The following is a 22251-nucleotide window of genomic DNA, read 5'->3' as shown; positions in this document are numbered from 1 at the left end:
ATTTTAATAACTAGAATTTGTATAAAATGTAAGACAATAAATAACTGAATATTAAACACGTACCTGAATGATATTAGATTGATTATGTGGGGCCCACTTAATAAAAGTCTTATGTAAAAGTCCCCAAAACATATATAAACCTAAGTTTAGACTCTGTATATAGAAAAGACTTTAATGTAATTTACCCAAGTTTTGCTTGTTTTGAACGGTCACATGAATATTTAGGACACCCTCCTAGAGCAATCAACTGCTTAAACTATCAGTCAAACAACCACGGCCCCTTAATATGTAATCTATCTCAACCATCAATATAACTGTCGTTCAAGAGCCAACACTTCCCACTGTCTACGTACTCAGTGCCTGCCTGGGCATGCTATACCCCCTGACAGTCAACTCAATCAAGCATCCATTAGACATTATGTCACTGGGTCAATCAACTCATTTAAAATAAGGCTAATCCAAATCTCATGTAGGATCGCCATGAGAAAAAGATAAGGTTAGTAAAGCTATCGACGGACCTTTGCTCGAGCTTCAACATTTTGATTTTGCTTAGCTTGAGCCCAGCGCATTGACAGCCCTCAAGTTCAGCCGGCTAGGACCAATAGGGCCTGTTTGGCCGGGCAGATTAAGAGGGATTAGGAGGGATGGGATGGGATATGCCAAACGAGTCAAATGGATCTGATGAACTTGTCCCGAAATATAGCAAACCCATGGATCTTAAACCAATCCACTGACATCACCATCATTACCGAGCTTTTGGCACATGGTATTAAATGGGATTAGGTGTGATGAAATTGCATTTGGTTCTGTACCAATTTCGGGAAAAATTGGAATGCTTGGAATTAGATTAGATGGAATTGCATTGGATCCGTGCAAATTTCACTCAATGTTAGCAACTCGTGTGAGTCCCACTATGATGTGTGGGCTATATCCACACCGTCCACCCATTTTTCGAGATCATTTTTAGAGCATGGCCCAAAAAATCAGGTAAATCTAAAGCTCAAGTGGACCCCACCATAGAAAGCAGCGGGGATTGAATACCTACCATTGAAAACTTCTTTAGAGTCACATAAGTTTTAAATCTGCCTCATTTTTAAGCCCATGCTATAAAATGAGGTTACAAAACAAATGAACAGTTTGGATATAACACGTGTTATTCTATTACAAACATAGCATGGAATTAAGCTTATCCATGATAACAGGGGATAATCGCTTTCATGTGTAATAATTACATTTTTTAAATCTCATCCCACCTAATCAACACCCCCCTAAAATTGATCTCATCCCTTCTAATCTCATTCAATCGTGCCTAGGGCATGTTTGGTTGGACGAATTGGAAGGAATTGTTGGTAAAATCCCGGGACATGCCAGGTGTGCCAAACAAACTTGGTGAACTTGTCCGGAGATATAACAATCCCATGGATCTTAAACCAATCCATTGACACCACCATCATTACCTTAAAATCCATCCCATCCCTCCTAATCCCATGGGATCCGTCCGGCCAAACAGGCCCTTAGTTTGTGACGTGGCATTTTATTTTTTTATATGTAACGACTTCATTTGTTAAAATTAAATGTCCCATAACAAAAAAAATCTATAAAGTTACTACAATAACTTAATAAGCCTGTCATGCCTTGAAAATGGAGCCTGCTCCGATGGCCACACACATATCATAACTGTATGAGTTCAATGGGCCACACATGATCACATCCTTAGGTGGCCACATATATACACATGCGCCACGTATTTTCACTGTAGTGGGCCGTGCATATGGCCATATGGCCTACCTTAGCGGGGTCCACTGCCCTGAATGAAGCTTGAGGATGTTTTTCACGTAGAAGTGGGGCCCGCTGCCCAAACTGGACAGTAGGCCCACTGGCACCTTACTAGAATTTATAAAAAAAACATAATTAGCAATTCTGAAACTCATGTCGACGAACCATGAAACATACCTGATGCACTGTTCCCTGCGGTAAGGCCCACTTGAATTTTGAATGGGTGTGATGTTTGAGATCAATGGCAGATAGAGGGTAGCATACCTGACGGGGTGGATTTCTTGGTCAAAAACTCATTTCTCCATAGCAGTAGTTGACACGCCCTCGTATGCCTATGCAAGACAAGCTGGTGTTTTCTCAGCCCATTTACGCCTTCAGGGCTGTGAATAGACCCGGCTGGCCCGTTGGGCTTGGGCCTGAACTTCGGATGGAATACCAAGCCCCAGGGCCGGGCCTGGGACTAAAATTTAAGCATGTTTATAACTGGGCAGTTGATGGGCTTCATTTAGGAGCCTATCAGCCCAGCCCAATCCATTTAGAATATCAAGGGTATTTTTATGATAGCATTGGTCATTGGGTAGGGCTGAAAGTTGGGTGGGTTGGTGCTCAACTCTAGTCCAACCTAAGGTTCCTATACCTCGGGTCCTTACTCTTGCTCTGGTGGTAGAATCTTAGGAGTTTCAACACCTGGTCAAGGGTTCGAGTACTTGTAGGTGGTGAAATCCCACTGGCCTGAGTGAGTGGGGTGTGCTTGCGTGTGTTTAAAAAAAAAAAAAGTTCCTATATCTCAACCCTAAACCATCTTAACCTAACCTTGAGTTAGGAATTCTTAACCTAAGCCTAACTCAAGCGGGCTTAGTCTATTATATTTTTAATACACGTCTTTTTTTTTTTGTAGTTATGATTTTATTAATTATATGTAGTTATTTATAGTAAAGAACTTGATTTATTCTAAACAAACAAGCTAAAATATAGGATAACTATTCATTTAAAAGTCATGTTGTGTAACACGCAATCTATTTGGAAGAGAGAAATCCAGCATATCTTGTTAGCTGGAGTCTTCATAGATGATATGGGCCAATGAAAATGGATGACATTAGAATTTCCTATGCATTTGACACAGACAATCTACATTCAATAATAATTTATAAGTAACTTATATATCAAACGGGTTTGGATTGGGTCAAGCAACCCAAGCCTGACCCAAGTTTTATCAGTTTGGTGTTTATATAATCCAAGCCTGAGACTGAACCCAATACATCATGCTTGAGCCCAATCCAATGTGGGGCCAGTCACGGGTCAGTTAGGTTGAACCCGCCCGACTTTCAGCCCTACCATTGGGTGGATCTGGCCTATGTTTTCCTTTGTGGGTTGGGCTGGAAAACATCTCGGCCCAGACAAAGTGGACCCGTTGACAGCCCGATTTGCACCCCTGCCTGTAGGCTGGGCTCCCAGTTATCTACTGAATCCCATCCCAGTTTGGGCTGTGCCTGAAAATCCAACCCATCAAATGATCTTCACCATCCAATTGGGAACTCACTGATGGGACGGTTGAGATCATCATCACACGGGAAGCCTTTTTAAGAATGGGATGGCCCATCAACTGCAGCTAAAGCCCTCAAAAAAGGGCTCACGAAAAAGAACTGTGCGCAGGTTAAGAAACCAAACTGTTAGATGGCGTACAACCACCCAAAACTATATAATCTCTTGCAAACCTGCGCATCCCTCGACGCTCTCAAACAGCTCCATGGTCTAGCCATTACAACCTCCCTCTCTTCGAATCTTCTCATCATCTCCAAAATCCTCGCTCTTTCTGCAACTTCTACCTTTTCCGATCTCGACTATGCTAGAGAAATCTTCCATTCAATCGAAAACCCCACAACCCACGCATGGAATTCAATGATAAGAGGATTATCGGCTTCAAGCTTCCCGGAAAGAGCCCTCTCCACCTACGCCCGTATGCTTGTTTCAGGTAGATTTCCTGATAATTTCACCTTCCCTTTTCTCTTAAAATCTTGCTCGTTTCTGCAAGCGCTGGCTCAAGGAGAATCGGTCCATGTTCATGTGATTAAGCACGGCTTCGACAAGGATGCTTTCGTGCAGAGCGCTCTGATTCATATGTATGGGAAATGCGGTAGAATTCAATGTGCCCATAAGGTGTTTGATGAAATTCTTGTGAAGAATGTTGTTGTTTGGACAACGATGATTAATGGGTATGTTCGGATTGGTGGGTTTAAGGAAGCGATTGAGTTGTTTAGGGAAATGGGATCAGAGAATGTGAGGCCGGATGAGGTTACGTTGGCAAGTGTGTTGACTGCATGTGCGAGTTTAGGGGATTTGGAATTGGGTAGGTGGATCCATGGTCTTCTAGGCGAGAAAGATGTTGTTTTGGCGACTGCTCTCACTGATATGTATGCCAAATGTGGGAGTATTGAGAATGCACATGAAGTGTTCAGTAGAGCACCTCAAAGGGATTTAGTTTTGTGGACAGTGATGATTAGTGGTTATGTTAGGTGCAATTGTTTTAGAGAAGCTTTTGAGCTTTTCAGAGAGATGATTTTGGAGAATTTTAAACCAGATGAGGCTATTCTTGCCAATGTGGTATCTGGTTGTGCAAGATCAGGGGACCTGGATATGGGCAAATGGATTCATCATTATATAGAGCTTCATGGTGTTGATTACAGTATTATGATTGGAACTGCTTTGATAGATATGTATTCTAAATGTGGAGAAATTGACGTCGCATATCAACTTTTCAAGAGAATGCAGGAAACAAATGTTTGCTCTTGGAATGCCATGATGGGTGGACTTGCTATGCATGGTGAAGCAAATAGAGCCCTTGATCTCTTTGCTCAAATGCAAGGATTTGGTGTGGAACCGGATGAAGTTACCTTCATCTGCATCTTGACTGCCTGTAACCATGTCGGGTTGGTGGACAAGGGCCAGCACTTCTTCAATTGCATGAGTGGAGTCCATGGCATTGAGCCAAAGCTTGAACACTATGCATGCATGGTTGACCTTCTAGGTCGCTCGGGGCATCTAAGAGAGGCAGAAGAACTCATTAAAAGTATGCCGATGAAGCCTGATGCTGTTGTATGGGGAGCCCTTCTCAGTGCCTCAAGAGTCCACCACAATGTTGACCTGGCTGAAAGAGCAGCAGAACTGCTTCTCGTGTTGGAACCTTATAATCATGGCATCTACGTGTTGTTGTCAAACACATACAGTGCATCGAAAAGATGGCAAGATGCAGACAAGGTGAGGGAGCTGATGAAGTTGCGTGGCATCAAGAAGACAAGAGGGTGCAGTTCAATCAAGGTGAATGGCACGGTCCATGAATTTGTTGTAGGGGATAGATCACATCCTAGAGCCAAAGAAATCTATGAGAATTTGGACACAACAGTAAAAAGGTTGGGATTGATGGGGTATGTAGCAAAAACATCCCATGTGTTGTTTGACATAGAAGAGGAGGAGAAAGATCATCAACTTTCTCATCACAGTGAAAAGCTTGCTCTTTCTTTTGGTCTTATCAGCACAAGCCCAAGAACAACATTAAACATATTGAAAAACCTTAGAATATGTGAAGATTGCCATTCTTTTGCAAAGCTAATCTCTAAAAGTTATAATAGAAGAATTGTTATTAGGGATCTTTATAGATTTCACCATTTTGCAGAAGGGTCATGCACATGTCGAGATTATTGGTGAATGTCATGAATTTGCAGTTCCATTAGCATCTAATAAATGTAAATACTGTGGAATGTGTCATGGATTTCAATGAATCTCTTGATCTACAACACCTACAGTGATTATGAAATTTTGAAATGTTTCCTTGGTCAGTATGAGCATGTTCAGAAACCCACTGGAAAAAAAAAAAACATTAATTATTACTAAATTATTATTTCCACCAGCTGGATGAGAAATCGTTTCCAGTATTAGGGGTCTCGTTAGGATGGTAAATGGAAATATGATATTTGTGAGACAACAGTCGCATAGTTTTTTGCACTACTACAAAGACGTGCAATGATCACTATGTGAAATCCTCTTTTTTCTTTTCCATCCAAAGATTATAAAGTTGTCACTTAAAAAGAAAAAAAGAAAAAAAGCAATTCTCCATTTCCTTTCTTTCCTTAGATTCCATGTGTCCAAACATGGCCTAAGGGTATGCTTGGAAGTACCTCAATATTGGGGTGGGTGGAGTGCTTTTCCACTAAACTAATGTCCCTTTTACTTTTAGCACTCAAAATTAATAGTGTTCTTTTGTGGATGGAAAAGTAAAATTTGATAGCCTGCCCATTTGGAGCTTCATTTCTCTCCCTGCCTGGGACATTGGAAGTTGGAACAGTAAGTACCCCCATTGACATATTCAATCAAATGCTGAATATCTGTGCTTCGTATTCCTCGCTGCCTGGGATGTTGGTACTTCCAAACACCACCTAATCATTATTCCAACACATCTCAAGCACCCATGTGGAAGTTTTACATCAAATTTACCCAATCACAAACCCTAATGGACGTTGCAGAACCATAATTTAAATATTGGCAGATCCAAACAAACTTTTGGGTTGTCATTGAGATGATTTGTGACGACAACACTGCTGTGAATAATCTTGGTTTAAAATACCATCAGATCAGATGCATAAAAAACTTCTGTGATTGCCATCAGGTTGATTTGTGAGAACAACGATATGTGCACAATTTCGATATTTATCAATATTATCGATATGTATTAGTTCTTTCCTCATTATAATTGGTTGTTCTTACCTTCTTTCAAGAAGGGTAGTTTATTCTTTTCCCCTTCCATGTACAAAGCCTTGGGAGTTTTAGCCCTTAGTCAGTCACTGGTTATGAAGACAATGCGCCTTTCTTTCATCTTTCCTTAGTTTCCAGATCTCGCATATTAGAGGCTGTCAGATGTAAGCAAAGTTGTGTTGTCACAGGTTGTCTACATTATGCTTTCTTGGATAGGCTGTCCAGGTGATGTTGTCTTGAACTAGCTATTTCGTATCTTGTTTGTTAAACAACTTCGAATAGGGAGAAAGTTGTATTCTGGCACATGTGGGAAGCTTAATGTTGATGGTGGCATATGTAGCATATATATGCATGTGCATATTGACACGTGGCACATGTTGAGTGCTTAAAGATTGAGGTGGCGCCCGTGCAAATGTGAGGCACACTTGAACTTCAATGGTCCAACTGACATCACATGTGGAACATTAAATTCATAGTTGGTACTGAACTAAGGATAAGTTATTCTCATTATTATTCTACTTTTTTTTTTCCTTTGCTGACAATGGAAGGGACAAATTGTCCTTGTTTTCCTAGATTCCAATGCATAGATGGCTTATGAACCACAAACATGCTCTTTGCTCCAGACAGCTTGTGCGGACATGTCTTTGCATGAATTCAAGTGACCACGAGCACTGGATGTTTGCAATTTTTCTTGCTTACGGGGAGTACCTGCTTTCTCCTAGTCCTGTTAGTTTCATGTATTATGTCAACACTTTGATCATTACAAGTTGAAGCCTTCCATTCCTGTTACTTTCTTGTATTAAGTTATTGAGCTTCGCTAAGCTCAGACATTGTCTGCAACAAAGCTCATGTACATGCCACACGTGCCCGCATCGCACAATAGGTCCAAGATCTAATCCATCCATGAATAGGATCATCATCATCATCATCGTTATTACTATTATTGTTGTTGTTGATGTTGTTCTTATTATTATTATTACGTTGATGATGATGTCATCATCATTCTTTTTTTCTTTTTTCTTTTTTCCTTCTTTTGGGCTGTCTATGATTCACATTGGTGTTGGTCCTCTAGGCTACATGCCCAACAGTGAGGGCCACCATGCTTTACATGCTTTATTATAATATTATGATACCAACATCCCTCATCTGAAATCTTAGATAAGATAACTACATCAAATGAAGAATTTCATAACCCAATAACAAGATCCCTTTAACTTTATGCTCTCTTTCACTAGTAAGTTTCTTGTGGAGGTGGTTAAATGCAGCTGGACATTTTAGCCACCCACACAAACCCTTAACCCTCGCACAATAAAAATTAATAATAATAATGTGCTTAGTTACATTGTGGAACTTAAATAGTAGAATAGATGTGATTCTTCTATTGTGTCGGCCGTCCTCATCGTTGTCATTATCATCATAATCATTATAATAGTAATAATAGCCCTGTCCCAGCTGTGCACGGGCCCTATAATCCTTATTTGCCAACCATTGAGAAATGCTCCCGTGCTCTTAGAGCACTATAAATTACAGTGCTCATAGTTGCATTGGGACATTTAGACAGTCCAATTCATTGATTTAGATTGTTCATCAGGTTCAACAGTCATTTCATGGGTTACCATGCAAACATCATACCAATCTAGCAATTTTAACCATTTGATCGATAGTATTTAACATTTACAGTCAAGGTTGTTTGAAACAAAGAAAGGCCTAATCTACAATTTAATTCGTGTATTTGTTAGGCCCAAACATCGATTGCTTATGATTGTGAGGGGTCACTTTTCTAGGCAATCCTAACCATTGCATCCATGGCTTGGAAAAAGATGACGACGGAAAATAAGTCAAATCATAGATGGGTTAGATCATATTTTCATTCTTATCTTCACATGGTAGCCCATGAAATATGTTCTATACTCAGTGGAGGTTGGATGAATCACTTGAACTGTCCAAATGACCTTGTGCAACAAGTAACATTATTAAATAATGGTGCTTTGAGAGCAATGGAGCATTTACTCGGTAAAGGGTTAACAACAGGCTGTCGTATCATTATTAGGTAGAAACCATGCTTGCACTTTCCAGTTGAGTCATGCAAACGTCACAAAAATGCCGATGTCCACAAATTTCTATTTTTGCTAGTTGGGTGAGGAGATTGTGATTGATTCCTCCCTTGTGCATGCCAGAAGTCAAGACCCTTCAAGTGAAGCTCTCATTAATGAGAAAAATGGACAACTAACTGTTTGTGCTAGAAGTCAAGACCCAAAACTAGCATTAGTGAGATAAATGGGCAACAGATTGTTTGATTGGTAGTACTGACAATGAACCTTATTAGAGAAAGGGTACTATACTCAAGCATGTGGGGCCCATTAGTTATATGAACCAATGAAGGGTGGGTCGAACCCCTTTTCTTACTCATGCAGGTGAGAGGTTGGTATTTTCGTTGAATTTAGTGTAAAAACTCCACCAGTTAGATATTCAAAGTCTGGTTGGCTGAGTCGGTGAGTTGATCGATGTGAAAGATGATGCAGAATCGGAGGAGGTTAAAATATTAAAGTGGTTGTTGTCATGGCTCATGCCTTTAGGAGGCCTTATGTTTGCCCTACAACAATGGTTTTAAGACCCAAGCAAGTGGGACTGACTTGTTCATTCTTGAATTGAGTCGTGATTCTGTGGAATTGAGCTGAATAACCCTCTATATTTGAAATTTTGCTCTGTCACAGAACTAGATCATGTCCAAACTAGTCCGAATCAGCTCGGACAAGTTATACAAAACCTGGCTAGGGCTCGTTTAGATACTATCAAATAAGTAGTTTAAAATAATAATAATAATAAATAAATAAATAAATAAATTCCCCAAGCGCCTATTTGGGAGCGTGGATTCGGAACCCCCTGGATTTGAAACCCCTTGGATTTGAAATCTTCCTAGTTTAATCCAAAAGTAGCTATGCATGGTATATTTATAGGGGCTTGAATTTAATTACTAAATCAACTTTAATATCTCTAATTAGTGAAATATGTAATTTTTGACACAATGGTTATAATAAGCCCGCTGAAATATATGCTTTGCCCGAAAATGATGAAATTTCAAGTCTTGGATGAGCCACAAGCACAAGTTCATATCCTAGTGACTAACCAATGATTTTTAATCGTTGATTAACATGGACAATGTTTGGACGGTGCTGATTATCATATTAAAGTAATTACAATGATGCAATTGATAATTAAATTGTTTTTGGATATCATAAGTGGGCCATGTGCTCAATAGAATGATAGTATAGTAACACACATGTTACACCTGCAACTATTGAAAGGATTTTAGGTGTAATCCAAGCTCTCATAATCCCCCAAATCTATGGTGCCAAACGGCCCCTAAGTTAATAAATTACTTTTAAGTTAGTTTGGTTATTAAACTTAAATAAGTAGCATTTTAGAAAAAAAGTAATTTTTTTATTAGTTATTTTTTATTACTTTTCAACTTATAAAAGTCACTTATTTCTTTTATTTTCATTGGTGACACAACAGCTTAAGAAATTATTCAAGGAAATATATCCTCCGTGGCCATGATTCTATTCTAAATTAATGAGATTGGAAAATCATCCAATGAATGGGTAAATGATCTAGCGGGCCTCATATGATGAATGCTCATATCGAAGTGACCCCGTGTGATGGTCAATCCACATCAAGGGTCCGCCTCTAATGATGAATGACCTACATCCAAGGCGAGCCCCGTATGATGGGCAACCCACATTGAAGGTGGGACCCACGTGATGGGCAACTCACATCAAAGGTGGGCTCCACATGATGGGCAATTAATAATGGTGGGCCCTACATGATGGATGATCGACATCAAGGTGGGTCCCATGTGATGGACAATCCACATCAAAGGTCAGCCTAATGATGAGTGGCCCTATCCAAGGCGGGTCCCGCATGATGGATGGCCCACATCGGAGGTGGGCCCACACGATGGATGGTCTACGTCAACGGTGAGCTCCACATGATGGACAATAACGTTGATGGTGGGCCCTGTCTAATTAACTGTGCACATTAAAAGTCGGCCTCTAATGATGAATGATCCACATCAAAGTTGGAGCCCACACAATGAACGATCTACATCAAAAGTTGGCCTAACAAACTTCCTGATAATTACTTATAATGTTGAAAATCAAATATGCTTTTTCGAAACATACCTATCTATTGATTAAGTAAAAACTATGATAAGCTGCTTATAGCATAAGTAACGTATCTAAAGGAACCTACTATCCAAAGGCCCCCCTAAGTTTTAAAACCCTGCTTACAATTGCTCCCGGAACATAATGGTTCTAGGCACAAGCTCTAATGTGATTGATCAGTTGCAAGTTCTTACTACTAATAAATTTAAGGCATATTTGGTATATGAATGAGTCCATCTCATTTTAATTAATTATAATTATTTATTAGAGATTATGATTATTAGTTATTAATCATATTTTTAATCCTTACCAAAAAGAAATATAATATGAAATGTATACTTGGGCTGAATTAAAATGACATAAACTCATTTTTAAGAGTCTACCAAAGGCCTTTTTTATTTCTAACACATATCACTTAGAGTAGCTTTGGAGAATCTTATCCATGCAATCTGTCATAGGAATGTCGTGAACTTTAAGTTTAAAAAGGGGCATTGTAAGGGATTTGAAAAATAGGCAAGCGCATTTAGGTCATTTCATGTTTCTGCATGCTTAAAAAGACCTACATGTAGGCCGCACACCCACCCTAGCTCGTAGCTCGCAACCCCCCTCCGTCAGCATCCAGATCACTCTCCATGTGCATTGCACGTGCCATATCCACTAGCTTGATTAATAAAAAGAGGGAAGAACTACATGGTCTCAAGAGGCCAATCCATGCAAGTAGGGCCAGTGGTTCAGTGATCTAGATCGTCGATTTAGTGAGATCTCAGTGGATGCCCCAAAAATCTGCACACAGCCTCCAAATTAGCAATTAGGGACATAGGAAAACTAGTGAGGAAAGAAAGATGAAGATTGGATGGCCAGGATCTTTCGATCTAGAAGAATTTCCAGGTACCCCACCCAAGTAAAGATACATTTCCGATTTTATCCATTCAAAATATCAATTAAAGAGATGATCAAGCTCCAACCCAAACTTTAAGATCCATACGTCCATTTAAGAAAAAAACCAACTGCATCAACTGACAGAAAATGCATAATATCTTATCTCACAACATGCATGATTGTTCTGTATAGATAGATTTACATGATCTTGGGTTCATTGAAAATATAATAATCTTTCCACATAATAAATATTGTGACCTTTTTGTGTTGTTTAATCCCAAGCGTTGAAAATAAGGCAATCCCATTTTGATCGCATTAGATGCTTGGGCTTAGTGATTTGTTCATCAAATGTGCTTTAACAAGCTGGTATCCCACTCGAATGGATGGTTGATGGGAATGTGGCCCTTCTCCTGCAAGCTCTTGACGGTGTCGTGGAGGGATTGTCGAACTGGGGTGAAGATCAGGCCCAGATCCTTGAGCCGCTGGTTCGATAGCTTGTAGGGCTTTGCCCTTGGCTTTATTTGGTCCGAGCACCTGCATGTACGTATGCTGATTATGTGGAGATGAAATGGGCCATTACAGTTGGGCCTTTCTTTCTTAGCATTTGATAGGGGTATGCTTCTTGCAAGGGTGGACCCCACCAGTGCTATGATTACCTGGGCTATTATCCCAACAGCCAATGTGGCATCTGTGTACAAAATCTCGGCCTTTGATAATCAGGTGGGCCCCAGTAGGGATGTGCCTCAGTCTGTCTAGTCATCAGGTTGGCCACGTGCGTACACTGTACGTTGAATATGGACTTATGATCTTTTAATCAACCATCCATTTCTTTGATGGATGGGCGGTCCATCTGATGACTAGACCAGCTTATTTTGGGGCCGTTGCACACAATCAGTGAGGCCCACTAGATGAAGAGCCGGATCTGACCCATCAGAACACTTGTGGAGTGTAGCATTTCTGCTGAGAGCGAGATTGATCATGTGGGAACTTACTTGGTGGGGATAGGATATTGAGGGAAGAGATCAGAGAGGAGTTGGACGACATCAGCTCGGTGTAGGCAGCTCTCCCCACAGAGGTAGCGGCCCGCAGCAGATGGGCTCTCGAGGACGAGCAAGTGGGCCGCGGCGACATCCCTCACATCTACGTAGGATTGGATGGCATTGGCATAGGTCTTGGCTGACCCGGTCAGATACTTGAGTATGTGGGCCGTGCTTGCATTTATGTTGGGTTGGAGGAGTGGGCCCAACACCAGCACTGGGTTCACCACCACCAAATCTACCCCTCTCTGCCTCGATAACTCCCATGCAGCTTGCTCGGCCACCGTCTTCCCGTAGCAGTACCAGTTCTATCCATCAACAAAAATCATGATTGATGCCTTGTTTACCGTTGTCTTACTGTAGAAATTTGTACGACTAAATCATATCCATTGATCTGGATTCTGGACCGTCCGATGGATCAGATGCCCAGGGAATTGGTTACATCTTAAAAATTACACCAATCAAATGGTCTAACCGTTGCATCAATATTTTGTGGGTTATGGGTCGTGAAAAGGTCAATCCATCAAATGGTCAAGATCATTCTCTCAGAAAATATTTTGGGTTGACCAATACCCTTATTTGGACCACAACAGCCCCCATGATCGCAAAGCGATTGGCATGGATGCCACATGAGATCCAAGCCGCCCATCAGGTGGGTCATATTAGCTTTATTAGCTGGATGAAAAATCAGCTTGGCGAACTCTTCTGCTAGTCCACACGCATATGTTGAATGTGCACTATCTTTTTGAACTATTCATTTCTCTTCTACACGTGTGGCCCATGTGATGAGCAGATCGGTCTGATTATTGGGCCGGAGCATCTGTATTATTCGCCATGCCTGATGAACAGCTTTGATTATTGCCACACTTACATTACATTGTCACGTGTGAGCCGCGAGTGCACCTGCCAATTTTGTTGGCAGCGCTGGCTCTAGAATGGCTGGGAAGGGCGGGGTTGTTTTGGTCGTTAAGGCGACGGCGTTGTATGTGAACTTTCACACATAACATGTCACTCAAGCAGAACATCTGAGCCGTTAAATAGGTGGGTCGTACCATGAAGATCATTTAGGACGAAAATGGGACCAATCCAAAAATTCGGTTGTCATTCCCGTACATTTAGTACGACCTTCAGATGTCTATTGATTTCGATGCTATTGTCCACCAGAGAGATTAACCATTGGGATTCCTCAGTGGGAGATCTTATGATGCGACCCACCTTTTGCACGGCTTGGATGTTCCACACAAGTGTTAGCGGGTTACAAAACCGTTGTATGTGAACATTTCTCTTGAAACAAATATACCTTGGTGTTCTTGCAGAATTCTAGATCGCTCCAGCAGCTTTCGTCCACCACTGCATCTTTGCTCCTGTTAGGGTCCATATACACGGCCCCGATCGACGATGTGAAGACAACACGGCCCACTCTGGCTTCAGCTGAAGCGTTGATCACATTCTTCGTTCCGGTAACATTCGGCTCCAGCGTCAGTTCTTGCAATGTCTGCCAGACCACTCCCACCATTGAATAAAACAAATGATAACTGGAAAAAAGAAGAAGAAAAAAGTAGAAAAATCTGAACCATTTGAAAATAAAAAGGCCCACCAGATCTTCCATCACAGGACATGCTGTGTGGAACACTCCATCGCAACCTTTGATCGCCTCAACAAGGCTCTTGTAATCAAGTAGATCGGCTTTGCAAAGGATCAAACGTTCTTTTGCTCCTTCAAGCTCCTTCAAATGAGAATTCTTCGCATCATCTGAAAAAATCAACGAAAGAACTAGTAAGTCGTGTTAGGAATGACTTGGGTACATTGCACTGCACTAGGACTCATATTCCTCACCATCTCAACGGTACTTATCTTTTTTGGTGTTCTGGCCGTTAATATGGTTACCCACCTTGCAGATGGGCCACAATGTACAAATCCTGCTGATGGGTTAGGTTAGTCTCATCCATCCAATCTATGTCTATAAATGGACGGTTAAAAATGACATGGCAATGGCTTATGAGGTCCATTCCTATGGATGGAGCCTGGCAGTCCCGACGGCCACATAGTTGGACTTGGATGATCTAGATGTCCATCCAACGGGCCTTACGGTGGATGAACTACCGTCCAAAAATCACACTGACCATCCAATCGATGGACAGAAATAAAAAATGGTCCAGAGACCATAGTCGACCGGAGTACTTCTGCACTCTGGACCATCCACTCTGTAATTCAAGCAGATGGATAGGCCAAATCATCTCACCATGCAGCCACATGGGCTTCACGGATGGTAGGCAGAAGTAATTCTCCATCCAAACCGTACAAATGACAGATGTACACTGATAAAGAGATGGGACATGACCCAAAAATCACATTGATGACACGATCCTAACCATTCAATCAGATCCGTACAAAAAGGGACACTAAAGTTACCTGGATTTCGGACCGTTCCCTTAACCCTGTAACCTCTCTCTAAGAGCAACTTCACGAGCCAGGATGCGATGAATCCTCCGGCTCCAGTCACGCATACCGTTCGTTCACCTGAAGGCATTTTGTCGGCGCACAGCTATGATAAATGAAGATTAGCTACAGCACATGAACACAACGTTCAGATAGTTGGGAGTTCAAATCGACCATAGCTGATACTTATAGAAGGCTAGTATCACCTACCTAACTGTATTTTAAAGTATATAGCTTAACACGCGTTTTTGTATAGTAAACTTGCCTTTTCGCCTTTCGGTTTTCAAAAGTGGGGCCCACGGTTTGATTAATGATTATTGGTCATCCAATCTGTTGTTGATAAGGTCAAGGAAAACACAAATATGCGATTTGTTCAAAACTTTTGTGGTCCCTAGCTGGAAGTGTTTGATGGTGGGCCTTTAATCACCCTTGTTTCCTGTGGTGTCATCATCTGAGATTTGGATTTACTTATTTTTTGTGTTATGCCTTAAAATGAGCCAACAAAACAGATGAACAGGGTGATATAAAACATATATTTCATGGTGGACCACACAGTCATGGATCCACAGACCTTGGTGGTCCACCGGAGCCACCAAATCCTCCTGCGCCACCGACACCCAATTTCTTTGGAGCGACATGTGTTGTACTTGGAAAATGGCTCCATCACAATAATAAGTACCAATAATTTAAACTGTACATACAAATGTTGAGTCCATTAAAAAATAAAATAAGCTACACCAATGAAAACAACGTCAGATTAGTCTTGGACTGCTAAAATCACATGGTGTCTCCCGACTCAATTTTGTATGAGGATATTATATATATATATATATATATATATATATATATATATATATATATATATATAAAATTCTCTCCTCGTCGTTATTGGTTTTGTGTGGGGCGTGAGTTGCAACTTATCCTCTTTCTTCTTCTTCTTCTTCTTCTTCTTTTTTTTTTTTTTTTTTTTAAGAAAAGAAAAAAGTTTTCTTTCTTTATTTGCATCTTTTCTTGCTATATCTCACTAGAGTTTTAAATGAGGGTGAAACTTGGTCGGTGAACGTTTCGTGAGATACCATGACATAGGGACCATTCGGATTAGAGGCCCATGACACAAATGCGAAGGTGCGCAGGTAAGCTTGCTTCTCTATGTGAGCACTCATGTGCACCTTTGCACACGTGTTATAGGTACAAAATGTGAACAATCTATATGATGCGGCACTCCTTGGAACCACACAAGCCCAATTTTCAACTTGGTTGAAAATTCTAGTGGATCGTAGCAAAGAGAAATGCAAATTAAGGGAGAAAACTGTTTCCTTTCACCATAGCCCACTAGAGTTTTGGATCAGGCTGAAAATTAGGATTGTGGGGTTTCAAGGGGTGCCACATCACATGGATCGTCCAGATTTTGTGCCCACAACAGGCGTGCAAAGGTGCACAAGGGTGAGCGCATGTGAGCATATCTCTCTCTCTCTCTCTCTCTCTCTCTCTCTCTCTCTCTCTCTCTCTATATATATATATATATATATATATATATATATATGGTACTACAAGGTCGACCTCATGGGACCTTCACATAAGGTTGAGTTGTGTGGGCCCCATCGTGATGTGTGTTGAACATCAGCATCGTGCATTTGATGAGTCCCCTTATGTTATGTGATATCTCAAAAATCAGCCAAATAGAAAACTAAGTTGGGCCATACTATCTAAAACCACTTGAAGACGTGTAAAACATATAAAACACTTGATGGGGGCCACTTGAGTTTTGAATACTGCTGAAACTTGGTCTGACCCCTCATCCAAGTGGGACACATACAATGGATGGGCTGGATTTGTGAACCATATCTAGGTGAGGCCAATAAATGATTATGAATGTTTTAATGTGAGAGTAACCCCTGTCAACTATTGTATGTGGTGTGACCCACCCAAGACATGGATTGACTTGATTTTTAAACCCGTGGCCCACCAGAAAGTTTCCATGAGTAGGACCTCATTGTACCATTTTAATTTTGTAAATTGGCTAGGTAGGTGATCAACTTAAAGAATCCCAATATTAGTGGCTACACTATAATAAAATAATTGTGACAAACATCACTGAAATCTTGAAAATCTTGACATATATTTGTGGGAAATAAATAAAATCATTCCCATTTTTTATATGGTCTGGATAGTTGTAAATGAGCGCCAAATGTGAAAAACGTGAGTTACTGACTTTTTCAAAATGGTGGTGAACCATCAATGGAGTGTTTCTCCTACAGTGAGTGAAGGTGGTACTTTCGTATATTATAATCAAGAAAGCTACAGTTCGATGAGTCGCTGCAGAGTACCATCACTCCAATAGCAAAAAACTGACAACCTGCGGACAGCTTACCACTAGGGCAGTCAACGGGCCGGGCTTGATGTTGGTGTTGGCCCGGATTTTGAACCGTGTGGGGCCGAGCCCTCGCCCCGGCCTTATTCAAAATTCTAATTTTCAAGCTCAAGCCTGGCCCATTGACACCCTTACTTACCGGAACTTGCGGAAGCCGACTGGGTCGTGATTACAACACCAACCAGCACTGTGGGGCCCACTGTTTATGTGTGTTGTACATCCACACTGGGCATTGGGTGGGTGCCCTCTATGTTATTGGATGTCCTGAAAATCAGACGAATACGAGATTTATTTGAGCTACACAAACTGAAAGTATGTAAAATCATGCCTAAAACACCTAAAAGCACTTGATGTGGCCATATAAGCTTTAAAATGTTATGAAATTTGGTGTGACCCTTCTTCCAAATTTGACACACATTATGAATGAGTTGGATTTTTAAACCATATCTCAGTGGGCTTTGTAAATAGTTAGGAAGGTTACAATGGATGGACGTACACTCTCAGCAATTGTTTATATATAATGGCCTTGTAAATTCCACCCGAATTTTGACAAAATGTCCACAACACACGTTTTTCTCATTATACAAGTGTCCTATTTTCCACCTGTTAAGGCTTTGATGCAGGATCGGAATTCATCAGCTTGTATTCACCTGGCCCACCAAATGGGATTAATGGTGTGTTGGAAAATTTGTTGAATTAAATAGACTATTAAAATCGAGAACCAAAAAAGGAAAATAAAATTTTGAGAAAGAATAACTTATTGAATTGAGTCGAGGCGTGACTGAGTCACTCGGCTTGAAATCGAATTTGCTCCCTTTGGACAGCGTCCCAAGTGCAACAGGTTTCCAGAGCAATCGACCTCCAGGATACAACGACTATGACCCGGTCCCACGGTGCACTCATTGTACACGGGCTCGAACCACTTGCAGTTTAAATCGTATCAGAGAGAGTTTTATAAGAGAGATAATAATTTCGTATATCGAAACTGGAATCGGAAGTCTTTATATAGACTCCGAAGTGGTGCATAAGCACCCTTTACAAAAGGTTAGGTCCGTTGGGTTTAAACCCAACAGGGGTGACCAACCGGAAGGGATACATCTCTCTGGTTTAAAACGAAAAGGCGCAAGTGCAAGTACACTCTCGTAAATAAAGTCCCGCGAGTACCTATACACACACACCCACACCGCACCCGCACCCAGCCCAGCCCGTCCCGTCCCGTCGTGCATGCGCACACGCACACGCACACGGACACGGACTCGGCTTGGCTCGGCACGGCACGGCTCGGCTCGGCGCGCGCGCCCGCGTGTGTGGTCAATGGCATAGATTAGAGCTATTGGCATAGCCTCCCATAGGACCAAATTCACATGCCCCCTGAAAGGGGTTCAAGCCCTAGGCAAAAAGACTATCTTATATACAAGATAGTTTACTTTGTCAAATCCGATGTGGGACAAAACCCACAACAAAAAAGTACCATAACTTTTCAAATATGGAGAAAAATCACCGAAAATTTGAAAATTCAAAATTTTAATATTATTTTAAAACAAATTATAACATGGTGATCTTCACCATCATGTATCATTGATCTAGCTATCCTCTAATCATCATATGCATCACATAATTTTATGATTCAGGTGAGCCACGTGGAGGGAAATAATTGGGAAGAAACTCCCACTCTTAATTTCACCGAGTCCTGAATACTTGCATGCACCTTCATCCATGAACGATTAAAAGCTAAATGATTTCACAGCATGATGGGTTCATGCATTCTTCCTCCGAACTAGTTAGATGATACGTTACCATCCACCTGCTAGATAACTTACAACCGGATCCTTACTCTTGCTCCGGTGGTAGACTCTTAGGAGTTTCAACACCCGGTCAAGGGTTGGAGTATCCATAGGTAGTGAAATCCCACCACGGCTTGAGTGTGTGGGGGTGTATGTGTATGTTAAAATAAAATAAAAAAAGAAAAAAAGAAAGATAACTTACAACCAATCTTATGCATTTAACTTCAATGTGGTGTCCTACGTTGCCCCATTATGAGGATATCTTAGGGTGTGTTTGGATTCACGTTTTGGTTGTATTATACTGTATCCAGTACTGGTCACGTATACGTTGGGCGATATTCAGAATACATCCAACGAATACGTGCCACTAACCAATGTTTAGATAGGACGTATTACTCTAGCATGTATACAATTTTATGTCAGATCAATGTTTGGAAACGATTGGATAAGGGCCACACGATGTATATATGTAAGACCCGTGTCCTAGTTCGTACCATTCCGTTAGCTTCCGCGGTCATTCCGGTTAAATTTTGGTAACCTTCGCACCATATCCGACATTTGCGCGCGATCCTAAGCCGAGTCCCGCATACCGAAGTCGGCTCGAACCGAAACTTGTATCATAGCGACCGCGCCGTCGTCGCGGTTCTAGCGCCACGACTCACGCACCGACCCGATACCCAGGCTAGAAGATGTCGGTCTACGTTTATTCTGAAGAAACGCCGCGAGTCGTGAATCTCGAGGGAATCTCTACAATAAGTCCCATCAATCAACCATAAATGTATCCCTTATCCAAGTACAACCACCCCACTCCTCCTTTTCTCATAAGTCAAACCTCTCTCTCCCTCACCATCCCTCTTTTACCCAATTTTCAAACCAACCCATACTTCATTAATTACACCCACCACTCCAACCATCACTTTTAATATTCTCTTTCTCTCATTTACTCAAACACTCTCCCAAGCAACAATTCCATATGTCCAAGCTTCTCTCTCCCAAGCCAAGTGTGGCCCACTTTTCCCACCCCTCTCATTTCTCATCTCCACCATTCAAACCCCATCATCCACCGTCCAAGGCTAAGGCAAGGAGCTTAGGAGGCTAAGGGAGCAAGGAGGAGGCCTAGAGGTGGGTGATCCACCGTTAATTTTAAATTTTAGGGTCCACTTGTTGTGGGACCTACTTGATGTACGTGTTGTATCAATGGAGGGCCCATAGTGGCGGGGTCCCTCCTCTCCATCACCATCTCTCTTGTCTCTTCCTCTCTCCTTCTCTCTCTCTTTCCATTGTGATGGTGTGGATCCCACCAAAATGTGTTATATCTACTCTATCCATCAACATCAGACGGTGTGGCCCACCCTATTATAGGTGAAGATCCACACCATCCACTGTTGAAATGGATCCAATGCCCCTCTTGTTATATGTTATATTTTATATAATATATATATGATATATAATATAAGATATATAAATATTATATATGTATATAGGTGTAGGCGGGCCACATGCATGTGGAGCCCCACCATGACACTTGTGTTTGCACCGTCCAGCGTCCATGGGTTGGCTAACATGGAGTGTATGTACTGACATGGGTGGGTACCAATAAAGCTTTAAAAAAAAAAAGAGAGTTGCTTTTGGGATAGGCTACCTATGTAGGCTCCACCTTGATGTATGGGGCTGATCCACGCCGTCCATTCCATTCTTCAGCCCATTTTAGGCGTTGAGCTGAAAAATGAAGCTGATCTCATTTTCTGGCGGGCCATACCATGGGAAATAGCGATATTACCATCGAAACGCACCTTGATCCTTCTATTCGCCAAAAACAGGCTGCATATTGGACTCATTTGGTCGGTCTTAGACCGTGGAATCCAATGGTTGGAGTGAATTCATTTGATGTGGGCCCTGCAGGGGAAAAACCACAGAATTTCATTTTTTTTTAAAAAAAAAACAAAAACAGCAGCAGCAACTACTGCAGCTGACAGAAGGCGCAGGTAGCGCCTGCGCTGGCTGCCTGACGGATGGACCGGTTGGGCCTCACGGCTCCAGTTGTGGGCCCCACGTGATGCGTTTCGAACATCAACACCTTGCATTTGATGGGTCCCCTTTGTCCACGGGACGTCCCCAAAAATCAGCCGTAAACGGAACTCAGGTGGGCCATACCATCTAAAATCATGTAAAGACATGTCTAAACATATAAAATCATTTGGTGGAGCTTACCTGAGTTTTGGATGTTGCTGAAACTTGGTCTGGACCGTCAGCCAGGTGGGACACCCATAATGGATGGGCTGGATTTGTGAACCACATTTCGGTGGGCCCCACGCCCACCCTCAGGTCCAAGTGACCTTATAAACAGGTTGGACGGCAGATAAATATCATGGTGGGCTCCCTGCCCATGTGACCCAGTCAACAGATTGGGTGGAAAATAAATGTTACGGTGGGCCCCTCCCTGACTGTGTGACCTTATGAGCCGTTTGGATGGCAATAAACATTCCAGTGGGCCCCGGTCCATGTGACCTTATCAACTGGTTGAATGGAAATAAACATTACAGTGGCCCCAGGGTCTGTATGACCTTATCCACATATTGGATGGAAAATAAACGTTTATGGTGGGCCCACACGGGACCCACTAATGTATGTTTTGTCTCCACACTGTTCATTTATTTTGTGGGGTCCACTCTATTTATGTGCCCCAAATATGGGCCACCCTAGGCAAGCCCACCGTGATGAGTGTGTCGGACCCTCTATCCTTCTAATTTTGCCAATCATGGGCTGTCATATGAGGCCTATGTGACTAGGCCTATTTTGATGTATTTGTGGCCCGATGTTGAGGCCCACTCTGATATATATGAGGCCCATGTGACTAGGCCTATTTTGGTGAATTTGTGGGCCGTCCATTAAGGCCCACTTTGATTTGTATAAGGCCATTTGTTGAGGCCCATCTTAATGTATTTATGGCCGCCCACTAAGGCCCACTTGAGATATATGAGTCCATGGTTTGAGGCCCATTTGATGTATTGAAGGCCCATGGGTCGAGGCCCAATGGGATGTTCATGAGGCCCATC

At 41.8% G+C, this 22251-nt stretch overlaps 2 protein-coding genes across 4 annotated transcripts in view; one reads left to right on the top strand and one right to left on the bottom strand.

Moving 5' to 3' along the window:
- The first annotated feature begins 3450 nt into the window (after positions 1-3450).
- On the top strand, positions 3451-5478 carry LOC131223976 (pentatricopeptide repeat-containing protein At1g08070, chloroplastic-like). Its single transcript, XM_058219570.1, has one exon. It carries the CDS (start codon positions 3451-3453, stop codon positions 5476-5478), a length of 2028 nt encoding a protein of 675 aa, XP_058075553.1.
- Positions 5479-11644: 6166 nt separating this feature from the next.
- LOC131222518 (cinnamoyl-CoA reductase 1-like) overlaps positions 11645-22251 on the bottom strand; it is a 31799-nt gene continuing 21192 nt past the window's right edge. Inside the window, exons 1-5 of one of the 3 annotated variants that reach the window (XM_058217624.1) lie at positions 15014-15208; positions 14199-14353; positions 13902-14096; positions 12557-12909; positions 11645-12098 (exon numbers count right to left, since the gene is read on the bottom strand). In XM_058217624.1, coding sequence (XP_058073607.1) covers positions 11909-12098; positions 12557-12909; positions 13902-14096; positions 14199-14353; positions 15014-15131 — 1011 coding nt within the window. In that variant the 5' untranslated portion in view covers positions 15132-15208 and the 3' untranslated portion in view covers positions 11645-11908. Of the gene's footprint in view, positions 12099-12556; positions 12910-13901; positions 14097-14198; positions 14354-15013; positions 15209-22251 lie in introns of those variants that run through there. The other 2 variants (XM_058217625.1, XM_058217626.1) reach the window with 2 other exon arrangements.

The sequence above is a fragment of the Magnolia sinica genome, chromosome 13, assembly GCF_029962835.1.
Source record: "Magnolia sinica isolate HGM2019 chromosome 13, MsV1, whole genome shotgun sequence".
NCBI classification, from domain to species: Eukaryota; Viridiplantae; Streptophyta; class Magnoliopsida; order Magnoliales; family Magnoliaceae; genus Magnolia; species Magnolia sinica.
Note: the sequence above shows the minus strand (reverse complement) of the source record. Positions and strands in the feature narration are given on the sequence as shown.